Raw genomic sequence first — 27,482 nt, 5'->3', positions numbered from 1 at the left:
ATAGCCGCTAATAGCGCTAATCCGCTAATAGCCGTGCTTCGCAAGACGAAAAAACCGCAAGACGAAGAGACTCGCGGAACAAATTAATTTTGTCTTGCGAGGCACCACTGTAACTTCCCTAGGCAGGCACAGACTGCCAAGAGGCTTCTCTCTCCAAGTCAACAAGAGGATGGATTCAGATAGCCATGCTAAAGCTCACTTGTAATGGATGTACTTAATGGGGAGTCAATATTTTCTTACATTGCCCAGACTTTCACTCCTAGGTTTTCCCAAAAATACACTGGAGGGGAGGTAGCCTTGGTAACACTTGGTAAGCATGTGGTTGAAGGCTGCAAGTTCACCACCTCTCCACCTGGCTACAAGTGCTATATGGTGTGCCTCCCTTTCCTCGTCAGCCAGTGCTTGAATATCTATCCACTTTGAAAAGGTACTTGATCACCTTGAAAAGTTAAGTCCGGAGAAAAAGAGAAAATGCATCTTTCAATGATTAAATTTTAAAAACATCTCTACCTGAATGTGGAAGGGATACATTTCTATCAGTAAGTTATCACAGCCTTCAGAATTGCAGCAAAATTAAGAATAGATCCTTTTTAATTCATCTCGCTACTTTGCTAACAATGCTTCAGTTCAAAATGTGGAAAAACATTTACCTTTTCAAAGTCTCTCTTGACTGTGTGGGAAACAGCAAATTCACAGTTCTGCTTGGGTAGGAATTATTCCCCCCCTCCAGCACACGCACATACAGAGCAGAAACCTAATCCCTAAAGGACTTTTGATGTTCAAGGAAGGCAGCCACTGTGGAGAAAGATCTTAGGAGAACGATAATTTACTTTACAAGGTAACCAATGAGCATAATTTTAGTTCTTCTTCATGTTTACATCTTCATCCTTCAAGGCAAACTTTCTTCTTAAAACCTCTGCTATAAGAACTGCAGGATCCTCCTCTTTCAGTAAAGTTCTGTTCCTGAAAGGAGGATACAAGATGAAGGGTATTAACAGGAGTGCAAATCACATTCTGCTCCACCATCCCCAATTGCTTTCTTCAACAGGATTTGAAATAAAATAAAATAAAATAAGCTAACAAATTAGTTGTGGTTCAACTGCATGTTTTTCAACAAAGGGGCTATTCTTCTAAATCTATTACGGGTTTGTGTTTTTTTTAATTCTCGTCACCATCAAATCCCATATATCTGATATTATGTTGTTGTTTAGTTGTTTAGTTGTGTCCGTGGACCAGAGCACGCCAGGCACTCCTGTCTTCCACTGCCTCCCGCAGTTTCGACAGACTCATCTGATATTATATATATCCCATATATTTGATATTAGATAAACAGTAAGAATAGGAAAGACTTTTAAAAATTACTTCCAGCATACAAGTTTTTACCTAGCAAATTAAGGGCCTTTCTAGAGATTTCGCTGATCCCTAATGATGTCACAGACACCCATGATTATTTGTGCAACATTCCACATGCACAAATTACAAAATGCACTGGATGCACCAGACATGGTTTCCTCCCCTCGACAAAACTGTCAAGGATAATGCTAGACTGGATTCCTCCAACTGGCTAATTTTCAATGTGAAAGGAACCTTATGCCATGGGGGAGAGGAAGCACCCAATAAAGCAATCTCTCTCTTGCACCCTGAAGTGCTATTCTATTGTCTGAGTAGAATTAGTAACATTTAGAGAACTTCTCCAACAAATCTGCAAGGATGAAGCCTACCTTCTGGCAAAAGTACAAAAACCAGGATGAAGCTGGCACGATAAAGAACAGATTACACACTCAACTCTGTGGAGAACATTTTGGCTCTCCAAATATTGCTGAAATTCAATGCCCATAATTCCTAGCCATTAGCCAGGAATTGCTGGGCTTGATGGGAGTTGGGAATTCAGCAGCATTTGGGGAGCGGAGGGAAGGTTCCTCATTCCTGTTGTAGCAGAAGCAATTCACCACCTGCTTCTCTGCCCAGCACAGTATGCAGAAGTGAAGAGTCACCAATGTCTGTATGCATAGATTTGCAATATGGGCTACTACAAGGTGATGTGTGCAATTTCAAGAGCACAGCAACAACTAAAGTCTCTGAGGTAAATGTATGCGGTTTGCGTGTGCAAAAGAACATTGATTCCTTTGTACAATAAGCATCATAAGGATTTGGAATCTGTCCAGTTTTAAATTTTAGCTCTCTTATTTCAAACACATTTACTCACATCTGTTGTAGCTCTGGTTTTCAACCACCTTACGTTCCCCCGATACCTAGATAATTTTGTTTACCAGTTTAATTAACTAGGGGGTGAGGGCGGGAATCCCTATGGGTAAGCAAATGAAAGGCTTCTCTACAAAACGTTATTAATTTTCTCCTGGTAGATTCTTAGGGTGGTGGTTCCCCACCCCCCAAAAAACGACTTAAATACTGATGATTTGAAGCAACATCATTCTGTAAATCTATCAAAAGGACTCCAACCATTCTTCTTCAGTTTTTCTGCATACATTACCAAGTTCCTTCATACTGTGCCAACCTCAAATAGGAGCAGCATGCTTTGGGACAAAGAAAAGTCATTTTGAGCCCAAGAGGCACAGAAGTCATAGGATTTCCTCCATGCAAAAGAACATTTGTATCTTCCTTCATTCCAAAGATGGGAAACTTGTGGTCCCCCAGATGTTGGATTCCCAACTCCCATTGATCTCAGCCAATGGAGGCAGGAACTGTAGCCCACAACATTTGAAGGGCCACAGGCTCATCATACCTGCTTTGTGACTTTTAACTTGGCAGATTTGTCTCCTCATGGTAACCATAAGTTGGTAGGTGTGTGTGTGTGTGTGTGTGTGTGTGTGTGTGTGTGTGTGTGTGTATATATATATATATATATATATATATGCAGGTTTTGGTGTCCTCGGGTGTCTTCCCGTGTAAAAGTTGGGGTGTCTAGGCGACGTTTCGACGAGGTCTCACTCGTCATCTTCAGGCTGGTGCTTTCGGCTTCTTGTTACTGGAACAGAGCAGGATCTCAGTGTTTGAGTTCCTATAAATACTGTAGAGGGGGTGTGGTGTATAGCCTCCAATGTTCTGGGCAGAGAGGAAGTTCCCAGGCTAGTGTGCCTTTTCTTCTTTTGTTCCTTAATTACTTGAGAGATATCTTGAGTGATTTCTTGAGTGATATCCTGAGTACCACTTAGGTGGGTCATTAGGTGTGGATTAGTTGCTAAAGTCTTTGTGTCTTGACCTCTTGAACTTTGTGAAGAGTTTTCATGAGAAGATGGCTGTACTGTACTTAGTTGTGCTCTGGCTTGGCTTCGTGTATAGGGGCGAGCTGTGGTTTTGTGGCTTGTGTCAGCCAGATCTGTGTAGGGATTGCAGGGGGGTGCAGCATCCGGAGGTGCCACCATGGATTGGCTACTGGATGGTGTCTGTAATTCATCTGTGGAGAGGGTCTGGGTTTGGGTCTGGTGTGGTTGATTGGTGTTGGCGTTCTGTGTGCCTCTGGATCTGGTGTCAGTTTTTGTGGGGAGGGCTAATTTCCAGATGTCTGGCAAGCGGGATGTGTCGTCACGCTTGTTCATGTTGTGAGGGTGTTTCTCTATCTCGATGGCTTCCATGATTATTCTCTTGTGGTGATGTTCCGTGTTAAAGAGCAATTTGGAATCTGCAAAATTAATTTCGTGTCCTGTTTCTTTCATGTGTTGGAAAAGAGAGGAAGTTTTTTCTTCTTTTTTGACGGCATTCTTGTGTTCTGCGATACGTGCATTTATTCGTCTGTTTGTTTGTCCAATGTACGTGGCTGGGCAGACTTTGCAGGGTATTTCATAGATCCCTTGGTTTTCCAACTGGATTTTATCCTTGGGGTTTCTGAGGATATTGGCTATTTTTTGGTTGGTGCAAAAGGCTGTTTTGATATTGTGTTTATGGAGGATTTTGCTAATTTTATCTGTAGTGCCCTTGATATAAGGAAGGAGGGCCATGCCATTGTTTTCTTCTGTGTCTTGGTTTTTGGGGGGTGTTTCCTTTTGGATTAGCTTCGTAATCCTGTTTTGCTGGTATCCATTGGCAATTAACACGTTTGTTAATTGGCAATTAACACGTTTGAGAGATTCTGTAACAGTATTTATAGGAACTCAAACACTGAGATCCTGCTCTGTTCCAGTAACAAGAAGCCGAAAGCACCAGCCTGAAGATGACGAGTGAGACCTCATCGAAACGTCGCCTAGACACCCCAACTTTTACACGGGAAGACACCCGAGGACACCAAAACCTGCATTCCTGTACCCGTGAAAATCTACGAAAGCAAATATATATATATATATATATATGCCATTAACTTCCTTGCTCTGTGTGAACCAGTTCAGAATTATTATTTTCCTTTGTTTTCACCGTTACTAGAGTATATTAAAACTTACATCATGCATAAGCATGTGATTAAAAAGCAAGTGGGGGCACCTATATATTTACCATTCTTTAAGCACCTCATCTATAAGCATGACAATGGTAAGAAATGTGAACCCTAGGACCCCCACCGCATTGTTCCTGAAATTTCAGCCATTAGCATACAGTTCCTAAACTAAAACCCACACCCTGAAAAATTGAAAGTTGGCAAACTGACCCATTTAATTTAGGCAAACCATTTCACAAGGATTCTGAAAGACAGCAGCACTGGACCTGCATTTTTTTTTTAAGTGAATGGCACCACTTGGCTACTTTCTCCCTGTCCAAAATGGATTCAATTACAGCTTTCCATTTATCATCATTCTCACCATTTATTCATAGTCAGCATATGCTGGGTCAAGAGCAAGTCCAAAGTGTTGCACTCATTACACAGTGCCACACCCTGCTTGCTTCTGCAACTTACAGATTAAGGAATGTTATACTCTGATAGCACTTTAGCAACTCAAAGATTCAAGAATAAGCCCAGCTATAGCCACCCACCCGCCATGCTCTAAATTTGTGTCATGCACAGGGAGAAATGCAGTGGTCTGCATTGCCGTAAGACGAAGCAGCTTCAAGGGCAACCCTTGACTCTGTAGTTCTACAAATTCATCTTACAGACGCCCACTCCAATTTCTATAACTTCTTGTAATGTCTGTAATTTATCGGTAAGACTGGCAAAAGCACCAGTAAACTCCTATAATCTATTTGTCTCTTTGCTTTTCTCACAGATGCTTAGACTAAACTTCCTCAAACTGCTGGCACAATGGATAATGGCAAACCTCTCTGATTCATATTTCATTGTATCAGAGGTTATTCAATTTTATCCGAGGGACCAGTTGTGCAGAGCTGTAGTGCTGAGATCCAGTACCAACATTCCCGTGGGCATCTGACAACATGTGTTTGCAACCGTCTCCTCTGCTCAGCAGGATGAGGCTGCACCCAGCTGAACACAGTTCTCTCCCATAATAGCCCTTGTCCGCTGCTGCTCACTGCAAAGCACAAAGGGAGGGAGCAGCTCTTAAGCGCCTTAATTCTCTTTGTCTCAGATGTGTCCAGGAGCTTCGCTGCTGTATCTACGTATACTCTGCAACATTTGTTGTCCAGAGTTCCTTCCACCCTGCAACAAAGGACACGCATTTCTGCCAGGGCAGGGTCCCATTTGCTGCTAAAAAGGGGAAAGCAGGATTTCCTGTTTTCTACTAAGAAGGAAACTAATTTCATCATTTTACCATGGACTTCCAGCACTCACAATTCAGGTCATTGTGGGTATGGCAAGGAGGGATGTGCACATTATATATGATGCAACTAACAGAATTTGAAGAGACACAAGAGGCAGATTAAAATGGCATTTTTAAAAAGTTCTATGAATCTGGGTTGCTTTTAAAAACTGTAAAGATAAGCCTCTTTTAAAAAAATTTGTAGTGAAAGCCACTACATAAAGATGCAAGCTTTACATTCAGAAACTCCCAGGTTCAATTCCCAGTATCTCCAGTTAAGAAAAGACAGCAAGCTGGACCTCTGCCTGAGACTCTGGGGACCTGCAGCCAATCAGAGTAAACGATACTGGGCTAGATGGAATACGGTAGCTTCCCTATGCTCTTTGGTCCAAACTGGACACTGACAGGGCAAGTGAATCAATGTGTATTGATTCACATCTGTGCCACATTTTGGTATAAAAATGAGAGAGCACCTTGATTGAGCTATGCTAAAACTGGCCTCTCTTCCCCCATGCCTCGCTGTATTCCTTTGCAATTGTCTCCCAGTCTAGCTATTTAATAAGAATGGGCCAGGGATTGCTTAAAGTCAAGCTATGTACACTGACTGCCCCGAGTGTCTTGGTTGAAGGGATACATAAATAAAAAATTGTGAAAAAAGAAACAAATAGTCATGGAGGGAATTGTTGCAAGTATAATTAAATAAAGAAAAGATACATATGGGTATGTTTACTTGATTATGGAAACTACTGACTCTCTTTTAAAAGAATCATGGTCACAAATAAGGGTTTGTGAAACACCGTTACTGATGTGGATAGACTTTCTGCTATTATTTGCTTAAGTTTAGACTTTGTACAAGTTCTGTAAGACCTGCGATTTGAAAATAAAATCTAATAAAAGAATTAGCAGTTACTTGTTCAAGGAATAACATTGATATGATATGATGTGATATATGATATGTTATGTGTCCAACAAGTGCAAGTACAGCTGCATTACGTATTTTTTGGAAGAACAGCAATGCAATTTCCCTGTTACTGGATGTAGGTTACTCAAATCTGAAGGCAAATGAGTCTAACTTATGAAAGGAGGTGCAGCAATTGCAGCTGATTCTTGCAACAGGTCAAAACAGTAGAGATTGCACCCCTTTTACTGCAACTGAGATTTTTCTTCTTAAAAGTTAATATATAGAGTGGAATAATCTCAACAGCAGCAATCTGGCAGATATACAAGCAGTATGAGAAGAGATCAATTTCAGCTTTGAGAATCCTATTCCAGTTTCCAATAAACTCAAGCAATTTTTTTTAGAAAGCTCAAATGAGAATGTGATTCTTCCTTCTGCATAATATTCTGTTCCTTAAGAAACCAGAAGGGACAAACCAAGGGCAGCTGATCAAACAAATTACACTTTAATTCAATGTTTCCATGGTATCTCACTGCTTATTACCAGAATTAAATTGCTCTAACTGGATTGTGCATTAAATGAATAAGAAATATTGTAATTATTGTTAAATGTGCTCCCCTTACTTCCCTCTCTCTAATGAATTCAACTTATGATACCATCTGCCTGTTGAACCCTCCAAACCTCAAGAAACACTATGTTCAAACAGAGTGCAGATGAAACAATAGTGAAAAGTTTAGCTTGGAAGAGGTTTTAATTTTTGCCCAATATTAATGCATAAAAGGGTGGGTTTTTTTGTCGGAAGGGGGTATATAAATAAACAAAACACAAAAACTTGCATGTAAAAAACTATTATTTAGCAAGCATTCCCAGCTTACTGTTTTAGTTATATATTCTATTGTTCCTCCAGTGAGGATATAGAGGGATGGGGGTGATCCCTGTTTACCCTTACAACAATTATGTGATAAAGAATGGCTAGCTTTAATTCACCCATTAACCGTAAGAAACAAGTTCAGGTTTTGTTTTTTGGAGCCAATGGCTATAACATGGTTGACTAAGGATTTAAACTCAAGTCTCCCTTATCCTGGGATGGAGAAGCTGTGGCACCCTGGATCGTATCAACCTCAATCAGATATAGCCAACAGTCACAGGTGATGGAATTTGTAGTTCAACATCTGAAGGGCCACATCGTGCTAATCATGTCATCATATATGCATATATTGTAGCAACCTAGGAAGGCTTCATGCCTAGAAACTTGCAGAACACTTGGCAAGTGGTTTTCTGCTTATCGAAGTACAACATTTTATACCCATCTCCAGAATGACACATAGTGAGGCAATTTTAACCATAAACTGCATGATGGGCAATCTGGGAGCTAACAGAGGGAGAAGCAGGCAAACAGGAGGAGACAAGGCAAAAGCTCCGATCTGTAGCGCTCATGTTACCCTTGTCTCAGCTGCTAGAATAGTAATAATCTCATGGGAACCTATGGCCCTTCCAAAGGCTGTTGGGAGTCCAACTCCTATAACAGAATCATAGAGTTGGAAGGGACACCAAGGATCATCTGTTCCAATCCCCCGCAATACAGGAATCCTGACCACAGCCACCCCTGGGTGGGCTCAAACCACCCACCTTCTGGTTAACAGTCAAATGCACTGACCCATCAATCCCAGCAAGCATGGCCAATGCTTAGAGATGAAGGGAGTCGCAGTCCATAGCATCGTAAGGGCTACAGATTCCCCGTCGCTAGCTTAGAACATTCAGATCTTCAGGGCAGTGGTTATAATAACTTCAATCTAGAGGCAGTTTAGAAGAAGCTACTTGTCTTTTTGACCATGGTGACTAAATTGCCTTGGTGGTCAGGCAAAGAAGCTTTACCAAAACTGATTCTTTTCTTATTAGCCAAAATTGACTGTGATAAGCACAGGCAGGCTAGCAACTTTGGTGAACTGATTTGCACAGTTGTCCTTAGAGCTCAATATTGTAGGGCCTATTATAAGAAAGGCTTTAAAAACCTGTGTTGTGGTGATGCAGGGAAAGTACATTAGAACTAACCCTTGCAAATATCAGTTACAGTGCTAAAGATCAGCAGAGGTACCTTCACACAAAGCAAAACTGCAAAGCTTCCAATCAGAAAAGAAAGAGACACTTTTGGGGATGGAAAAAGAGAAAACAAACAAACAAAAACTTACAAGTCTTTGTTCTGTTTCATCCTATGAATGTCTTTAAGAATGCCCATCATATCGGCAAAACTGCTGGCCTTGGACAGGGACACCGAATCTTCGTCGTCGGAATCCTTTGGGTCTGCTTTACAACATTCAGAGGTTGCAGAACAAAGCATGGAAACGGATGGAAGCTCTGGGCTTTCTAATTCTGCCTCCTCCTCTGTAATGTCACTAATGACAAAGGAAGTTGTAGACTGGAATGAGGATCCAAAACAAGGTAAGGGAGAAGAGACATTTGAACTTCCTGGTGATAATAAATCAGGTGTTAATGAAGTGGAAGCTGGAAAAAAAAAGAACAATACACATTGACATAAACCTAGTGCCATACTACAAGTTTTATATTCTGCAACAGAACATGTACGCCAAGCCTATATACTGACAAACCTCCCCATACATGGACATAAGCCTGCCTCCTGCCTTTACTCAAATGCTGATTATAATGCCGCAAAAGGGGTGAAGCACTTTTCCATCTCACACCCTCCCATTACAACCACCATCTTCCATATGGCAGTATTTCAATGTATATTGTTAAGATTATCTTGTTCCACCCCAATCACTGAGCACAAAGTTCTCAGAAGCAGCATGTTATCCACCTTATATCACAGATAGGAAGAGAACTGGCCCACAGTCACAGGAGGCCACTTTTGGCATCAACCAAGGCCCATCCTCGCCTTCCTGGTTAGACCCAACCCAGCCTTGTGCACACAATCACCTCTACTGAATCACTTTCCTTAAGAGCCACCCTTGAGAGGGTGGAAAACGTAACTCTGAAGCAATTTCAGGAACCAGGATACCTGTCTTTTAGTCTAGAATGACACACATTTGTGAGAGCTCATGTGCCTCGGGTGCAAGATCTCAAATGGATATCACAGGAGGAGAACAAAGCACATGAGAAGGATTCAGGTTCAATCCCTGGCATTCCAGCTAAAATGGATGGAAAGGTGATGGCAGCAGGTGATGGCTTCCTTTTGTCAAGGCCCTGGAGAGTTGTTGCCAGTCAATGCTGATCTAAATGGACAAATCACCTGTGCTGGTACAAACACAACTCCTTATCTATGTTCAAAGTCATCTGGTAATATCTTTTGGAAATCTATTACCTTGAAGCTCTGTTAAGGGAATATTATGAAAACCGTGGCAGTCTGTGATCAGTGCTTCACAACACTGACTTTAGTTACGTGCAAACACAACTGTTTTACGAGCTTAGTCATAAGAGGAACTGTGGCTTAACAAACCCGAGAAGCCCCCTCCCCATTTGATCCTCCAGAAGCTGCCTGGAAGCATCACCTGACATCATAGTGATGTGGGTGGCCCCACCACCCTGTCAAATTTGGTCCATCAGGGGGTGAGGAGATAACAAGCAGGCCAGAAAAGGTTCCCCATCCCTGTCCTGGGCCATTACAAGAAAAGGGCATGAAGAAGAATGAAGCAGAATGCATCTTCTTTCCTTTTTACTCTCACCTTTATTTCTCCCTCTAACACTCCCCATAGTAAATTTTGGACTGTAAACTCCTCAGGGCATGGACTTTGTCTTTTTGTTTGTTACTCTGTACAGCACCATGCAAATGGTTGGCTCAACAATAATACAAATAAGCAAATAACATTGTATTAAAAATTAAGCAAAATATTTTGCCTGAAAAACTGGGGATGCAGAAATCATAGGATCCTGGCCATTATAAATTATAATTTGTGACAAATTCTGTGCAATTTCTTCTAACATTATATAAGTCTCTCATTTATGTCTGGTCTGTTTATCAAAATGCTGTAAGGGGCACACACATTATATAGAAGTGTAATGTTATGAGCTTAAATACAATAAAACCAGTTGATAAAGTTGCCACTCATAAAATGGAACCAAAAAGCACCATAGCATTTTAAAGCGGGTGAGACAGATGCCCGGTTAATAGTAATGGGTAAATAAAAGAAAAACTTTGAATCTTTATTTCTCAAAGTGCACAAGGAAACATCAATGTGGGTCTCTTTGGACAGCTGGGCCCTGCTTTGTGGCTTCTGCCAACTTTACTTCCTGTGGCAAAGAGACCAAGGGCTGGTTCAAACTTAATGATAAACCATAATTTAGAGTTATGTGCTTGAGCCGTGGTTAGTCTTCAGTTTGCATGCTCCTCACCTTCCCTCTTTTGCATGCCAGTAGGAGGAGACGTTAACACTTCTGCCTTGGATTTTAGATTAACCAGGAGTTATCCTTTATGTCTGAATCCAGAAGCCCTGACTAAACTATGGTTAGACAGAACAGGAAAGAACCAAATTGTGGTTGATAATGTTAGCTTGTTCAAGGAACTCTATTTTCAATCAGAAGAGGAAGTTTTCAGCCTCTTCCTCTTGGCATGCAGGAGAATGGTGTGTCCACACGCCACCATGAGGCTCACTACAGATGATGCACATGATACTCAATTACGGTTCAGCTATATGTCCAAGTCAGTACTGAGTATGGCCTCCTCTGATTTAGGGAACGGATGGACAAACAAGGGTATGAAATGCGTGTGTCAAACTTTTTAAAATTAGTGCGGACTTCATTTATCTAATATAGTAATAGCTTGAATAATATTCTTAACAAGCAATGATTTTGGAATTTTACTGTCCCCTATGTTTAAAAAACAAACTGCTGTAATCAAGTAGATTGATATGAACTGGCAAAAACCAATAAATGTTTTTGCTACAAAACCGGCTGGGGGGGGGGGGACCAACTGCAGAAATTAGTTACTGACTGTGGAATATCTAAAATTAAGCACATAAGCCTAGTAGGTAGAACACTTTTTGGCCCCAAGGAATAATGCCAAAGCTACATGATGGAGAAAAACCACACAGTGTCTAATATCAACAGCTACTCAGTTGATGGCCCTAGAAATACAACTAAAGAACTTCCCACCTTTCAAGCTATACTATGCTATTAGAGTGATCTCTAAAAGCTGCCGGACTATAATCGCTTGGCACTTTATCTATTCTAACTGTGCTCCATGCTCCTTCTCACAGTCTTGCCCTTACAAAATACACATTTCAAATGTGGGCATTACACAGTTCAACATTATGTCTGAATACCTAACCCTTGATTGCCTGTGAGTCACAGGTTCCCTACTGCTGTGACACTGCAGTGAAAAGGGGCAAAGTTTTCTGGTACCCTCTCAACATGGAATAAAGGCAGCAGCCATACAAGAAAGTTAAGGAAATTTGTGGAATGAGGTCAAACAAAGAAAGGTGGCAGGCAACACCTGCATATGTTGCTCCCTCTCATGTGTTCCAAATTTAAACTAGCCATATCTACACTATTTTGTTAACAACCTGACTCTTCACCAGGAGAGACAGCAAACCCTTACTGCACTTCCCAAGTGAATCTCCAAACTTACTATGTACTTGTCAAACCTGACACACAATTCCAAGGGCTGTATCCAATGCTAGTCCTACTCAGAGTAGACCCACTGAAATTAATAAGCAAAACTTAGGTCACTTAATTTTAATGTGTTTGTTCTGAGTAGAATCTCCACCTCAAATTAGAAGAGAACAGGACAAAACATGCACCATGCTTTCTCCACAATTAAAAAAACAAATTTTCACCATCCTCTTTGCCACAACTTCTGGTTATCAAAGTGGAAATATAATTTTCAAGTTGTTTGCTCATCTGCTGTATCTACTCTTGTAGGCTTGCAAACGCTTACACACCCACCCACACCCACACCATTTCAAATTTGTGCACAAGATTTTGAGATGTTTCCTCTGAGCGCTTGATGCTGGGTACTTACCTGACTCTGCTGATACAATCTTGGCAATCTGACTACGCAGATGGCTCAGTTCATCTTGGAGTTCTGTTGTCCGACTCAAAGCGGGTAAACCCGGTTTCTTCAAAGCCAGCAGCTTTTCTTCTTGCTTTCTCAAATTTGGGACAGAGGCATTCCGCTGAATAACAAAAAGTGGCGTGGGCTTCCATTTGTGCTTTAGTGGACGAGTGTCTGTCCTACAAGTCAAAATGCCAGAAATTCAAATGAAACTGGCCCCAGTGAATAATAGTAGTCCATGCTCATTATATCATACAAAGTGTGCTAGCTGTGACTGGCCCTTCTCTCATCACTACAGGACCCAATTTTTAGCTACCCATTAGTCTCTTTTCTCTCTCATTATTTATCTCTCAAACTCCCATCACTTCAAACCAACCTGAATATGTACCCATGGTGCAATGTTTTCTTAGACAACACTATCCCTAATTCAAGTTCATAAAGACATGAAGAAGTGTTCAACCAAATTTTACTCCGTGTAGACCCACTGAAATTAATGAACATAACTAAGGGTGGAGTTCAACTAACATCTATTCAGAGCACATCAAATTGTTTTTTTTTTATAAATATTTATTAAGGTTTTTAAATATAAATGCACATAATAAACAATCTTACTTCTTTTACAACAATTTCAACACTTCTTTGGACTCCCTCACGTCTCCCGCTCCCATTTACATCGTTAAAATTTTTTTCCAAACAAATTATCAACTTGTTTGCAATCTCATGTCCACTCATTCAAATATAATCTAGCACTTCTTCCAAAAAATTTTATATTTTCTTTAGTCTCACTTATCATCAAATTTAGATCTAGTTTAGTGGTGACCAGTTTTTTATAATCTAGCATCCTTCTTAACATTCAACCAAATTACAATGTTTTTGTAGATACATCTTGAATTTCTCCCAGTCTTCCTCCAATTTCTCTTCTCCCAGATCACGGATTCTGCCGGTCATCTCGGCCAGTTGCATATAGTCCATCAGCTGCATCTGCCACTCTTCCAGTGTGGGTAGATCTTGGGTTTTCCAGTTTTTTGCGATGAGAATCCTTGCTGCCGTTGTTGCATACATGAAAAATGTTCGATCCTTCTTTAACACCTTCTGGCCGACAATGCCCAGAAGAAAGGCCTCTGGTTTCTTTGTGAAGGTATACTTAAATACCTTTTTCAGCTCATTATATATCATTTCCCAGAAGACCTTCACCTTAGGGCATGTCCACCAGAGGTGAAAGAATGTTCCTTCATTTTCTTTACATTTCCAACATTTATTATCAGACGAATGGTATATTTTGGCAAGTTTAACTGGGGTCATGTACCATCTATATATCATTTTCATAACATTTTCCTTCAGAGCATTACATGCGGTGAAGTTCAGCTCAGTGGTCCACAACCTTTCCCAGTCCTCAAACATAATGTTATGCCCAATGTCCTGTGCCCATTTTATCATAGCCGATTTAACCATTTCGTCTTGTGTATTCCACTTTAGCAGCAAGTTATACATTCTAGATAATACCTTGGTCTTTGGTTCTAACAATTCTGTTTCTAACTTCGATTTCTCCACCTGGAACCCTAACTTTTTGTCATTTTTAAAAACTTCTTTAATCTGAGCATAATGTAACCAGTCTCGCACCTTATCCTTCATTTTCTCCAAACTCTGCAATTTCCAATTGTCTCCATCTTTCTCTAATATTTCCCAATATTTTGGCCATTTGGCCTCCATATTGGGTCTTTTTCGGGCCTTAGCTTCCAGAGGTGAAAGCCACCTTGGAGTTTTATTTTCCAATAAGTCTTTATATTTTGTCCAGACATTAAACACTGCTTTCCTGACAATATGGTTCTTAAAGGCCTTATTGATCTTAACTTTGTCATACCATAAATATGCATGCCAACCAAAAGCATTGTTAAAACCTTCCAGGTCCAACACGTCAGTGTCTTCGAGAAGTAGCCAGTCTTTTAGCCAGCAAAAAGCTGCGGCTTCATAGTACAACTTTAAGTCTGGCAGGGCAAAGCCCCCTCTTTCTTTCGCATCTGTTAATATCTTAAACTTAATTCTGGGCTTTTTGCCCTGCCAGACAAATTTAGATATATCTTTCTGCCACTTCCGGAAGCACTCCGTTTTGTCCACAATCTGTAATGTTTGAAACAAAAACAGCATTTTTGGCAATACATTCATCTTAATAGCAGCAATTCGGCCTAACAAAGAAAGCTTCAATTTTGTCCAACTATCCAAGTCTCTCTTAATTTCAGACCAACATTTTTCATAGTTATCCTTGAATAGACTCAGGTTTTTTGCTGTTATGTTTACCCCTAGGTACTTTACCTTTTTAACCATAGTTAATTCTGTTTCTCTCTGAAACCGTTCTGACTCTATGTCTGTCAAGTTTTTTCCCAACACTTTAGTTTTCTGTTTGTTTAATTTAAATCCCGCCACCCGACCAAAGTCCTGTATCAATTGTAATACTCTTTTCGTACTAGACAGAGCACATCAAATTGAAATAGACCTAACTTAGTCAAGTCCATCAATTCCAATGGTTCTACTTTGAGTACGCCTAGCATGTAATTCCACCCTAAATTAGGTTCATTAATTTCAATAGCATTATTCTTGAGTAAAATTTAAGTCTTAAAGCATTGAAAGACGAGTGGTATTTAGGACAAATTACAATAAAAAAGGCTGAAGATAGCCTAGACACCACCTACAGAGCTTTGAAACCACCTGAAAATAGTATTTTCCAATAGAAGCAGTTCAAACCTGAATCATCGTGCATGTATGAGTTAGCCCTTATTCCTCTTTGTTTGCCTGCTGCCACTTCACAATCCATATATTGGTATGTCCTGCAAATGTCTTCTGTACCTGCCTAAACCTTTTAAGTAGCTCAATTCTTCATGCAGGATTTTCTCCTACACCAATAGCTCCCCCTAGCACTTTGTGTAAGAATCAACTTCTAATTCAAGGTCATTCTTTCTTCAACATGAGCACCAATTGGTCCCCTACTCCATGTTTCTGACCTTACATGAATATCCCTTAGGTCTGGAGCACCTCTCTCGCTCTCTGGTTACCAAGATATATGAAAAGGTTTTCTCTCTCTCTCTCTGAAATGGCACCCATGCCTCATTACCTTGAAAGACCTACTATTAAAAGAAAGATAAAGATAGGAAGCCACCTCAATATTGCCCTGTTTTCAGGAAGTGATCATGAGCAATAACTGACCAAGAAAGGAAGAAGGAAAGTCAGGAGGCATGAGAAGAAAAGGAGAAAGGGTTGTACCTGACTCTAGCATATGTTTCTTCGTCATCTGAAGCTATCCATGCTACGTCTGCCAGAGTGGGGACAGGGGGCGTGTCATTTAAATAAAGATCTGAAACATTAGGTAATTCCTGAGGAACAGAAAGGAAAAGAAAATAGCATTATCACGGGGCTGTAGAATCATTTTCTGATCAGTTCTGTATTAAGGAGAGAGACGGGACCTGCAGCAAAATGCAGTATATCTTCATTACCCAACAGGTGTGGTCTGAGTCAGGATTCTAGCCAGCCAGCCATGACCTCTTTCAGGATACCATGAGCCATTACAGACCCAAGCAACCCAAGTGACTCCTTTCAGTTTTTATTTTCCATTTTTATTTTCCAGCTGTCACTCAACATTCCCTGGATCCTGGTGTCCATTCAGTACATGCAGGGGTGGAAAAGGGTTTGCGCCTTCTCACCTTTTAAAAAATATATACCGTATTTTTCGCTCTATAACACGCACCTGACCATAACACGCACATCGTTTTTAGAGGAAAACAAGGGAAAAAACATTCTGAATGAAACAGTGGATGTATCATTTTTGGGCTTCATGCTGTGGCCACAGACATGTGATCTGATGGTGAATTTGGGGTGACCCAATGCAAAAATCCTGAGAATTCCTGTGGATCCATGCTTTGTAACCACGTTTTTGCACCATTTCAGCCCCAGGCAACAGTGGGTGCGTGATTTTTTTGGTGCAGGCTGTAGCCATGGACATGCTATGTGATCTGATGGTGAATTTGGGGTGACCCAATGCAAAGATCCTGAGAATCCCTGTGGATCCATGCTTTGTAACCACATTTTAAGTGGGGAGCGAAGGAAAAACAAAGAAGGGACATGAGAGGGGTGTGCAGAGAAGCAGCTGGCTAAGAATGCAGGAGAGGGATTTAACAGGAGGGAGGAAAGAAAGGCAAAAGTTTCCCCCCACCCAAGCCAGCCATATCTCTCTCTCTCTCTCTCTCTCTCTCTCTCTCTCTCTCTCTCCCTCCCTCCCTCCCTCCCTCCCTTCCTCCCTCCCCCTCTCTCTCTCCCTCCCCCTCCCCCCTCCCTTCCCCCCCCTCTCCCTCTCCCCCAGCAGCACAGAGAGGAATTCCCCTCTGCTTGCCTGGAGGGGAGGGGCTTTCCCTGCTCTTTGTTCCGTTTCAGCAAACACAGCAACGAAACAGAGGAGGGTGGGCAGTAAGACCCTGAGGCAGAATGCAGGAAAGCAGCCGCTTCCTCTTTTCAGGTTTCGCTTCTCCGTGCAGCGTGCAGCGCCGCGATTTGATTTTTGCCTGATTTTTCGGCTCCAGGGACCACACATTCGCTCTATAACACGCACAGACATTTTCCCTTCCTTTTTAGGAGAAAAAATCTGCGTGTTATAGAGGGAAAAATACGGTATATATTGCCTTGTGCGAACCTTGGGGTTCCCCTGAGCTTGCCAATACCTCCCCCTTTTCGGCTTCATCTCTGTTGGCACAGCAGCACTGATTCCACTATTAGACGGAGTGATGTGTGGGCAACTCGTTCAGCACCAACAATCATGCTACAGATCATTTAGAGGCTGTAGCTAATTTACATCAACTTTAAGGTTGGATGCTCCTCTGAGGTGTTACGTGGGACTAGAGGTGATCATGCACTAGACAAACAATTAGCCAAACCTAAGTGAGCAATGATAGGGTATTCGCAAATTTATGATTTCCAAAAGGGATACATCGTGCACACATTTTAATACTTTATAAGCAGCCCTCCAAGCATCTCTGTGTTACATAGGAGTTGGAAAAGTGGCCTATGTATGGCCTCTGAAGCCTACAATAGTGCAAGTGGCAAGAAGATGAGGTAATGAGTTACTACAACACAACATAACTATCTACCTTTTTGCAAGCTTCTCAACAGCTGGAGAAATTAATGCTGTAGTTCAGGAGCCTCATGCAGCAGAGGTTATGTAGAACTGCCTACTTTCTTTGCTATTAGGTATCCCAGGCTAAGCTCTCTTGCTTGACAGCTGGGAAGACATACTAACCCCTAGCCCCAAAGTCTGAGAAGGCAAGAACACACATTATCTGAATTCTAAGTTTATGGGGTTATAAACAAGTTCTAGTATAGCTAAACACTCCCCACCTACATGACCCATTAAAATCCACCCCCCCTCAAAATAATGAGGATGTTAGGACTTGCTTTCTGGTTTCATGTAATTTTCCTATTTACTGTGAGCAACGTTGGGCACAGTCCACCCTGGAAACGCAGAATATAAACTAAAAATAACCTAACCTTGAACTATCAATATACAAACACAAGCATCATCTTGCTAGACAAGCAAGGGTCCTCCCAGTAGAGCATTCCATTTCCAACAGTGGCCAGACAATACACACATTTTGCACCTTTTAGCCACATATGCAGCTCCTTTGCATGAGCCAGCATGCAAAGCAACTGAGTCTTCCATTAACTGTAGTTGCCTGTTTCATTTGAACTGCGAAACTATCACTGGCAGCTTTGAATCGAGCCAGGCTTTGTTAACCATGGTTTCCCAGTTCTGACCAAGCACAAAACTATAGCTAGCTGAGGACTTCCTAGAATGAAGAGGCTGTGTCCAAATAAAGTCCGTACATATACCAGCATATGAAGCAGTCATTAAGGCAAAAAGAATTAAAGCTTATGGTAGGACTTTCAAGATTTTAGATCACCAAGCCAAATTTCTCTCAGGAGCTGCACCCCATTTCCCAGGATGCCAGTCCTATATATGCACATTTAGCAGAGTGTAGCTTCCATTAAAGTAAAAGAAACTTCTTTTTGAGAAAACATGAACAGTACTGGGCTATAAATGAGAGTGCTATAGCACCCTACATCAAGAAATCGTATGCCAACATATCCTAAAGGGTAGCAAAAAGAATTTATTTAGTTAGAAGCATGCTACACTTCCTATGCAGGTCCTGAAAGTCACAAGCTACACTTATTTCATTACAGGAAAAAGTCATTAAAATACGGGCTTGAAAGTGGCTAAAAACCATCAAACCACTGCTGGAATAGTAATTATTGCCTTTCTACGAAGAATTCTGACTGACACGTAGCAATAAAAAGAAACTTCTTTTTTTAAGCAAAGCAAGGCTGAAGAGCAGGGCTCTGCATTTAAACCTGCCTTGAACAGGTGTGCAAATTCATCTGAACTTCAGTATTTTACCTGGAAGCATGCTCTAGGACACGGCTTCAAAGGAAGGTTTGTCCCAATCTTTCTCACAAAGCTGCGTGCCGAGCCATAAGGTTTGTTCTGCCAAATTGGGACAGTCTGAGGGTCGAAACAAAACACGTAATGATATTTTTAACCAATAATCAGGAGTTCAGTTTTTAGATAGTCTCCCTCATTTTGTGGATGAAACTGTGAATAGCCCAGGCCCAGAGGAATAGAAGCACAGCAATTGCTGCGCTGTGCAATTTACTGGGTTTTACTGTAGACACAGAGCCCCAGGAGAGAGATCAGAAGCCTGTGAGAGATCAGAACCCCATCACTCCAGTACAAAGGAACCTGGGAGAACCTGCTGAACTGGTCACTGCATCTACCCCTGCCAAACAGTTGACAGAAGCTTTTTGCAGTCAGTTTGTTATTGGGAGAGGCCACCAAAACCATCCCATACAGACACCTGTGCTAATGAACTAGCAGACTGCTGCAAGGGTTTCCACTCTGACCACATTCTATCCTGCCATGTATTGCACCCTAACACCAATACAGTGGTGCCTCACAAGACGAAAAGAATCCGTTCCGCGAGTCTCTTCGTCTAGCGGTTTTTTCGTCTTGCGAAGCAAGCCCATTGACGGCTTAGCGGATTAGCGCTATTAGCGCTATTAGTGGCTTAGCGGATAAGCAGATAAGCAGCTTAGCGGCTTAGAAAAAGGGGGGGGGGAGGAAAAAAACCCCGCAGGAACTCGCAAGACATTTTCGTCTTGCGAAGCAAGCCCATAGGAAATTCTTTTTGTGAAGTACTTCCAAAACTGAAAACCCTTTCGTCTAGCGGGTTTTCCGTCTTGCGAGGCATTCGTCTTGCGGGGCACCACTGTACTATGTGCAGGAACCTATTTCTGTATGCTGATCACAACCAATCAATGGCAAGGGCTTTGAAGGAGGCCTAAATAATACAAACCATGCAATTTTGATAGAAAAAAATTAAGAGGTGTCTGCCTTGACACAATTCTGGGAATTGTGGTTTGAATCCATTATTTTAAAATGTTTTCCTTGCTAGAGTGGCTAAGGTCACTTTGTTTAAAGTAAGAGAGAACTTCTGTTTAATCCATTAAGAAAGTTGTCAACAGCTGGTACTATAAATACACCCCTACATACCTTGGGGCCTAGGCCACCTGTCAGTCTGTCTATTACATTTTTTAATGTTTATTTTTCATGCTATTACTGATGCCCCAAGGCTGCGAAACACATTTCTGATAAAACAGAAACTAAGCTGACCTTTCATTTTAAGTAAAAGAGTTTATACCTTGATTTACAAATGCTTTGCTAGAAAATGGGTAAAAAACCTGGGACCTTCCAGATGTTGTTTAATTCCAACTCCCATCAGCTCCAGTCAGCAAGCCCAATGGTCAGTGCTGATGGGATCTATAATCCAGTAACATCTGGACAGCAAAAGGATCTCTTCTGGTGCTAAAATATATACTGCTGAAAACGTGGACTAGGCTACATGGAGGAAGAAAGTCCAAGCATTCACTTCACCACAGGAGATTTATTACTTTGACCCTCCAGATGTTGCTGAACTACAACTCCCATCATCCGTGGTCACTGGCAATGCTTGCTGGGGCTGATGGAAACTGGAATGCAATGACACTCTGGCACCACATAGTCTAACAGATTTAGCTACATGTCATCACTAAGTTCCAATCACATTGCTCTAAGGGTGTCCAACCAGGCTAGAATACCCCATTTGTCAATTTGCACTGCGACAATTAAAAAAGCATGAGACAAAACAAGGAATCGGCCCATTTGCCTCAGCAATGGGGACGTGTTCCCTCCTTATTTCACCTAACGTACGCTCAGACTGAGAGCCACCCCTGGAAAAAAATGGGTGCAAGCTTTTAACTTTCTCACTTTTGGGGAGCTTTGCAATAGAAAACTGTCACATGGGCAGGCACGATTATACACACTGAACACAAGAACATTATTATTATTATCATCATCATTTTACAAAAGTACAGTTTTCAAAGATGCCCAAAAGATTTCGGAAATTGAACTCCAACAATGTTCAGTTGGATTTAAGGATGATTTCAGTGTCTCACGAGCAGCATAAATTGTATAGACCCTGGAAAGAAAGCCTAATTCAGAAGAGCCATATTCTCAAAGTGAACAGTATGTTTTGGAAAACACAAGCTTTAAAGGTCTTCAATATTGCAAAAGTAAAAATAAAAAATGATGTTAACAGCTGTGTACTTACTGAATCTGCTTCCATCTCTGACCAAACAGGAACAAGTAAGTCAAAGGTCAAAACTGCAGCTCCAGATTGTGTACTAGCTTCATAGTATTTCACCCTTGGAAGAAAATTATCTGCTCATTATGAACATAGACAAGGGCACGTTCTAAATTTGTCTCATTAAAGCGGATAAGCAGTGATACGAAGAATCCCAATTACATCTTAAGCAGTTATGTAACTGTATTCTAGGATTAAACTAGCTCACAGACTTAAGAGTCAGGCAGAATATCATCAATTATGTAGTTCACCATACACATGGTGCAGCAGAATGCACTCTACAGAAACTGTTCCTGGCAGGCACATATACTGTCTTAAAACCTAATGCAACTGATTTTGCAAATTCCCGGGGTAGTTAACTTCACTGCCCAACAATTGCTACAATCAGAACGAGGCAAGGGTGCCCTCTAAATGCTATTAGACTACAATTCCCATCAGACCCTGCCAGGATGACCAATGAATAAGGATGATGGGGGTGGTAGTCCAAGAACTTATGGAAATGACCACATTGACTATCCTTGTGTTTGAATATTATCCTGGTAGAAGGACTAATGTTTCAAGCAGAAAGACAAATGCCTTCTTTAATGAGAGCTAAGCCACCCTTCTGGCCAGCAAACGGCTGGTTGCCCTTATAACCTTGCAGCAGATAATGAACAAGTGGTACCCTAATGTACCTTCCATCAAGATGGAACTTAGTTAGGAAATATGCATCAAATAGTTCAGTAACCACAATGGAAACTGGGACTTTTGAGTCAGCAGCTCCGCCACAGATATACTACAGTTTCTGAAGATTCTCCTCCAGTTTTCTCCCTTTGTAACCAGCCTACCAAGCATACAATCCAACCTAAGCATTAATAATCTGTCAAAGGAATCACAATAGGGTAAGGCTGATGCACCTAAATTGTCTGAGTCTGTTAGATTTGGATGCTGACAGTAGATTTCTTCACAACAGAGGGATGATGCAGGGCCTTTCTTCCTTTTAGTCTCCCTCTACCCTTTTAAACTGAGATATAAGAATTAGAGACCCCAGAGAAGATGGCAAGCACTGCTGTAGAATTACAGCATTCCCTTCTCTAAAAATGGGACTCACAGGACAACCAAAAGGAATTCAGCTATTTCTCATGATGGAGTTGTTAGGTGATGTCACATTCACCACAAATGTATATAGAACAAATCAGCAATCCACACCTTTGTAGTTGTTCCCACTTTCATACGATTGACTCTGCAGAAAGAAAAACCCATTTACTTACAAAGGTAGGGGAAAAAACCCTAAAGCTTTGAAAGAATAAGAGACCACCAGGAATTGCCTATGGGAAATATATTCCAAAAGTATCTACTCAGCTGTTTAGAACATATTGTATTCCAGTTTCTCCCCTTTCAGCTATTTGTTTGCATGCTGCCCAATAACAATTTTGCCATTTCTACAACCAACCCGATAAGCAAGGTATAAAGCTTCTCAAAGGTGACGTAAATTCCAATTTCACCAAATTTCACTAGAGACTAGACCAATTTGGTTTTGGAGATCTACTTGGAAAACAAACTCATCCTCTGAAGGATATTTATTGGCCTCTACAAAAATAAGACCACTGATGTGGGGCAGGAAAGTTTCCAAAAAAGATTGTTTTCCAGTGCTCTGTTTTTCTGCAGAAATTCTTCTGTTTCCCAAGTTAATTAGTAACAGTGAATAGATGCCAACTGCAAATAAAATTTAGACAAGCTTGGAAGTTTCAACACCTTTAGCTTTTGTTACCAAATACAAATAGCATAAACTTGTTAAATCAAATAATTTCCCAAGGCATCAGGAAAGCTTCCAGTGCAAATTAACCTGATTTGCATAGGAAATATTTTTATATCAAAACTTTCCAGAATTATGCACCACTGGGCAAGACTAGAGTAGGATACAGTATCCTACTATACTTTTAACATTTGCCATGAGAAATTACATATACTGTCTTACATATCTTACATATAGTCTACTAGAAGTAAGCAGCAGTGATCACACATGAGAACATTTAGCCCTTAGATCCACTGATCTGTATTACAAGTTTTATCTGACGTGATTACAAATGAAACATTGTCCAGATTTAATACAGCTTGCCAGCTCTGAGCAAAAAGGCACTGGCTTGCATATGACTATTGGGTTCAAATCCCAATAGAGCCACCAGAAGCAAAAACCAGCTTTCAACCTAAGCTTGTCCATGTTTAAAGGGGAAACAATAGCCACATGCATCACAGCTATGAAGTATGACTGTAATGCACTTTACACAAGTGCTACAGAAAGCAATATGACCATTAATAATATTTTATAAATAACTTTACCACTAACAGTGCTAAGTGCTCTGCAAAAAAATTATAAACTGTCCCTGTACAAGCACCCTAAAAGGAAAATGCAAGGTATGTGAGGCAGGAAAGGAAAAGGACTTACACTGGGAAAAGCCAGGGTAAAGGCACTTCAATGTAAAAACAAGAGTGTCAGGTGGAAGGAAATTCCAGTTATAGTGGGTTGCAAGGAGGAGAAAGCAAACAAGGAAAAGTGATGGTAATATTAGGTTTAATTAAAAGATTGGTACCTGCATCAATAAGATCTCCCAGTGTGCTAACCAATGACTTTCTAGTTTCCTCTTATGTTTGTTACATTCTTCAGAAGAAAAAAGCCACCAAAATTTCTTCCTCAGCAGCAACAGGTCTGATAAAAGTGTTAGAAAGCTGAGCCTTCAGCAGCCTCCTCTGCTCTGAGACAAGGTCAACAGACTGGCACACACGGCTAATGATATCACAACTCAGCCAACCAAGGATAACCATGCATGACAGAGATGGGCTCTTTGGCAAGTCACTCAGCCAGAGGCGTTAAGTGGAGTTGTTGCTTATCTACCCCCAGCTCACATGCTGTTTATGTTGAGTGAAGGCACTGTCTGCACAGGAGCCTGCAGCTTAAAGAAGAGAAGCCAGAGATAGATTTAACAAGGTCAGTAGCAGGAACAGCAGATCAGAGATTAAAATCTATTGCTGAGGACAAATCAACTGCTTTCTCAGCTGAAAAATCAAAATGCACTCACATTTCGCTCACTTTACACTGGTGAATGGGGAAGGAGGGGGTGTTTCTCTCTTTGTGTGTGTAAGGATTCTCGACTTGTATGCCTGAAGTGCTCTCCAACCTTGTCTATTGATTGAGGAATGGGCCCAACTGTATAGCCCACAGAACTATCTGAATGGCCCACTTCCACCTTCTTAAACCTGTCTGGATGCTTTTGGGCCTCTGCTCTATGTCCATATGAGGTATGGCCTGGTGGGCAACAGAGGCAGAGCATTCTCAGAGGTGGAACTCAAGTTATGGAACTCCATACCACAGCAAGTCTGCCTAGCTGTCTCTTTATGTGCCCTTAGGCATCTGCTTTAAAACAGTTTTGTTTTATATGTGCTTTTAAATAATGCACTCTGAACAACAAGCATAGAACCAGTAGATGTCAATGTATTTTTGTCTTGTTTTTTTATTGCTGTTCAACCGAGTTGTTTTAAGAAAGCTTTGAATTGCCTAGGTAGCGTTGTTTTCAAGTGTAATGGTGGGGCAGATATGTTTTAACAAATAAACACTTGAAAAAGAAAAATCATAGTTGAGAGGCAAAGTGCCCTCTGCATCGAATCACTTTGGTCCAGGAATTCCCAAATTTTGCCATGAGAGGGGCTGAACCATACTGAGAATTTATGTTACTATACTGGATGCATCTATCAGTTTTCAACAGCCCTGCATCTAAGCACTAACCTGGTAGCCACAGGTGACATCTCCTCTCCTTTCTATCAACCAGTGTCTAGTGCTAGTAATGGGCTGGATGAGGGTGAACAAATTGAAACTTAATCCAGACAAGCCAGAGGTGTTTGTGGTCAGTTGAAAGAAAGATCAGGGAATAGGGAATTGACCTGTGGTGGGTGTTACTCGTCCCCTAAAAACTCAGGTTTGCAGCTTAGGTGTACTCTTGGTTTTGGCAGTTGCCAGGAGTGTGTCTGCACATTTAAAATTAGTGTGCTGCCAGCTGCCTTATGGTGAAGGGTGGGTCATCAGCTCCACTATTACCACTCCATCAACAACCTGATCCCTGTCGGAAACATTTAACAATTTGAGAAAAAAAGACTCTTAAATGCCAAAGACTGAGGACTTACTACTATCAACCTCGCACATTTATTATGCCATTAAGACATTTTACTAAATAATGAATAGGCCTAGCAAGGCTTTTTTTTAAAAAAGTAGGTAGGGATAAAGTCCTTTGGTAAGCTATTTTTGGTACAAGGGGCTAATGTTACAATTAACTACACACTTACCTGGGGAAAAGTCCCATTAAACTCAGTGCGGCTTACTTTTGAGGGCATGTGCATACAACTACATTGTCAGGTTGCAATCCTGCACAAGCTTCCAAGAAAAACCAGCAGGTGCTACTTCTGCACAAACATGTTTCAGGCAATTTATATTGTACTCTTCAACTGAATATACTGCACTCAAGGCAGACTGACAGTTTTAAAGCAGGGATAAGCAAGCTGTGGCCATCCAGATGCTCCCATCATCCCTTACAATTGGCCATACTGCCTGGGACTGATGGCAGCTGGAGTTCAGCAACATCACATATTCCCCAGCCCTGTTTTAAAATAAGATAAAGTGTGTGTGTGTGTGTGTGTGTGTGTGTACAGCACACAGAGAAGAGCATTAAATGGCTCTGCACAATGGATAATTTTATACAAAAGTTATTAATAAGATTCAAGTACAGTATTTGATCTAAAAGCCGTTCCTCCCAGAAGCCCCCAATTTTGTAGTTAGTACTGGAATGCGGAGATAAGAGAATAAATTCTCTATAGCAAAACCAACAAATAATGTTGTGATGCAATTTGAAGACTAAAGCTGCAGTCCTATCCCCATTTGCCTGGGAGCAAGCCCCACCGAATTCAACAGGATTTACTTCTGAGTAGTCATAGTTAGGACTGTGCTGCAACACATTTCCCACAGCGTAACCTTTTCATGGTCTGGAGAGTCTTACTTCATCAGATGCATTTAAGGAAGCAAAGTTGCAGCCCACCCCCCAAAAACCTTGCGCTACGCCATAATAATGCTGTCGGCCTCCTCTAGGGCGCCACACGCCTCTTTTACGGCTTTTGCTGCAACGGACTGACGCGGCCACCCCTCTGCCCTTCCCTCAAAGCGGCGCGGGGGTAGGCACTCTGCACCCGCTCAGGGGCACTGCCGTCCATGCTGACGCCACACCGCCCCAAAGGCAGGGCCTTCTAGAAATCTGGGGGGCGGGAGGGAAAGAAAGAAAGATGCCAGGCACGGAGGCCGAGACCCGCCTCCTCCTCGGCCATGACAGAAATTAAAACCCTCCCGGGAAACCCTCCCTCCCTCCCTTCGCACGTTCTCCTGACACGCCTCTCCCTGTGACAACCAACGCCGCCGCCTCCCCTTCTCCTGCTTACCCTTCCCTCGGCCTGGAGGCCGCTCCTCGCCCCCCTCGCAGGGGGCTTTGCGTCGCTTCGGGGTGAGCGGGGGCGACCCGCCCGCGGAAAGAAACAGGCGGCGCCGCCGAGCGAGAGGGGCGGGGAGAGAAAAGAAACGCCGCGAGGCGAAGCCGCCGCTTCCCAGCAACCCCGCGTCGCCCTTCCGCTCGGAAACAGCTGCGGCAGCGGCGGAGCCCACCCCTCGGGTCCCTCTCCGCGCATGCGCGCCGTGCGGGAAAGGGGAGGGGAGCCGCGGGAGTTCCCCGCTCTCCGCTTACCTGGGCTGCTCTCCAAGAAAGGGCGGGAAACGGGCATAAGCATCTTCCCTCAGGCGCAAGCTCCGCCACTGATGCGGCCCTCTTCTAGGATGCGAGGAGGAGGAGGATGCCGGTTGCTCAGTATAACGGCCTCATTACGCACTGTTAAGCATGCCGTGATCACCGCCTGTAGTTTTCTGCGTTTCATTTTCTCCAGATCTTAACTTTTACCAGCTCTCCCACCCCAACCATAATATAAGCGCGCTTGCAATTCAGGATAATACTCCGCGCACCACAGAAGCGTTATGCCATAATCAATTTGTTGGTCTTTTAAGGTGCCGCAGGGTTGTAAACAAGGCTCGTCCTACTCGGAGTAGACCCGTCAAAATTAAAGGGCAAAACTTCGATCCATTAATTTCACTGGGTCTACTTGGAGTGGTCGGATACAGCCCTTTGTTTTCACTCTTTCAGTGCTACAAATCAATTGTGAGAGAA

At 42.0% G+C, this 27,482-nt stretch overlaps 1 protein-coding gene and 1 long non-coding RNA gene across 10 annotated transcripts; one reads left to right on the top strand and one right to left on the bottom strand.

The window, feature by feature from the left end:
- Positions 1 to 562: 562 nt before the first annotated feature.
- Positions 563 to 26,849, bottom strand: MTFR1L (mitochondrial fission regulator 1 like). Of its 9 annotated transcripts, none has more exons than XM_081869975.1 (9): positions 26,710 to 26,849; positions 23,826 to 24,185; positions 22,346 to 22,477; positions 21,223 to 21,316; positions 18,975 to 19,079; positions 15,797 to 15,906; positions 12,509 to 12,720; positions 8,724 to 9,036; positions 563 to 963 (listed from the first exon to the last, which is right to left on the bottom strand). In XM_081869975.1, exons 4-9 carry the CDS (start codon positions 21,235 to 21,237, stop codon positions 858 to 860), a joined length of 861 nt encoding a protein of 286 aa, XP_081726101.1. In that variant the 5' UTR covers positions 21,238 to 21,316; positions 22,346 to 22,477; positions 23,826 to 24,185; positions 26,710 to 26,849; the 3' UTR covers positions 563 to 857. The 9 variants fall into 9 exon arrangements, with proteins under 9 accessions (XP_081726101.1, XP_081726100.1, XP_081726102.1 ...); XM_081869974.1 differs by having other exon boundaries at positions 22,444 to 22,477; XM_081869976.1 differs by lacking the exon at positions 22,346 to 22,477 and adding an exon at positions 22,152 to 22,231.
- LOC309346339 lies at positions 972 to 1,735 on the top strand. Its single transcript, XR_014158608.1, has 2 exons — positions 972 to 1,199; positions 1,326 to 1,735. It is a non-coding gene; the product is annotated as an uncharacterized lncRNA (long non-coding RNA).
- Positions 26,850 to 27,482: the final 633 nt, after the last annotated feature.

Source organism: Podarcis erhardii (genome assembly GCF_964252035.2).
Source record: "Podarcis erhardii genome assembly, chromosome: 7".
In the NCBI taxonomy this organism is placed as follows: Eukaryota; Metazoa; Chordata; class Lepidosauria; order Squamata; family Lacertidae; genus Podarcis; species Podarcis erhardii.
The sequence above is the reverse complement of the archived record's forward strand: the minus strand, read 5'-3'. Positions and strand labels throughout refer to the sequence as shown.

What these genes read in the sequence shown, in the direction of transcription:
- MTFR1L (XM_081869975.1), bottom strand. An exon ending in GTCCTAGAGCATGCTTCCAG is followed by an intron (nt 15,907 to 18,974) that starts GTAAAATACTGA and finishes TCTGTTCCTCAG; the next exon opens with GAATTACCTAATGTTTCAGA. An exon ending in GATTGTATCAGCAGAGTCAG is followed by an intron (nt 9,037 to 12,508) that starts GTAAGTACCCAG and finishes TTTTTTTTCCAG; the next exon opens with CTTCCACTTCATTAACACCT.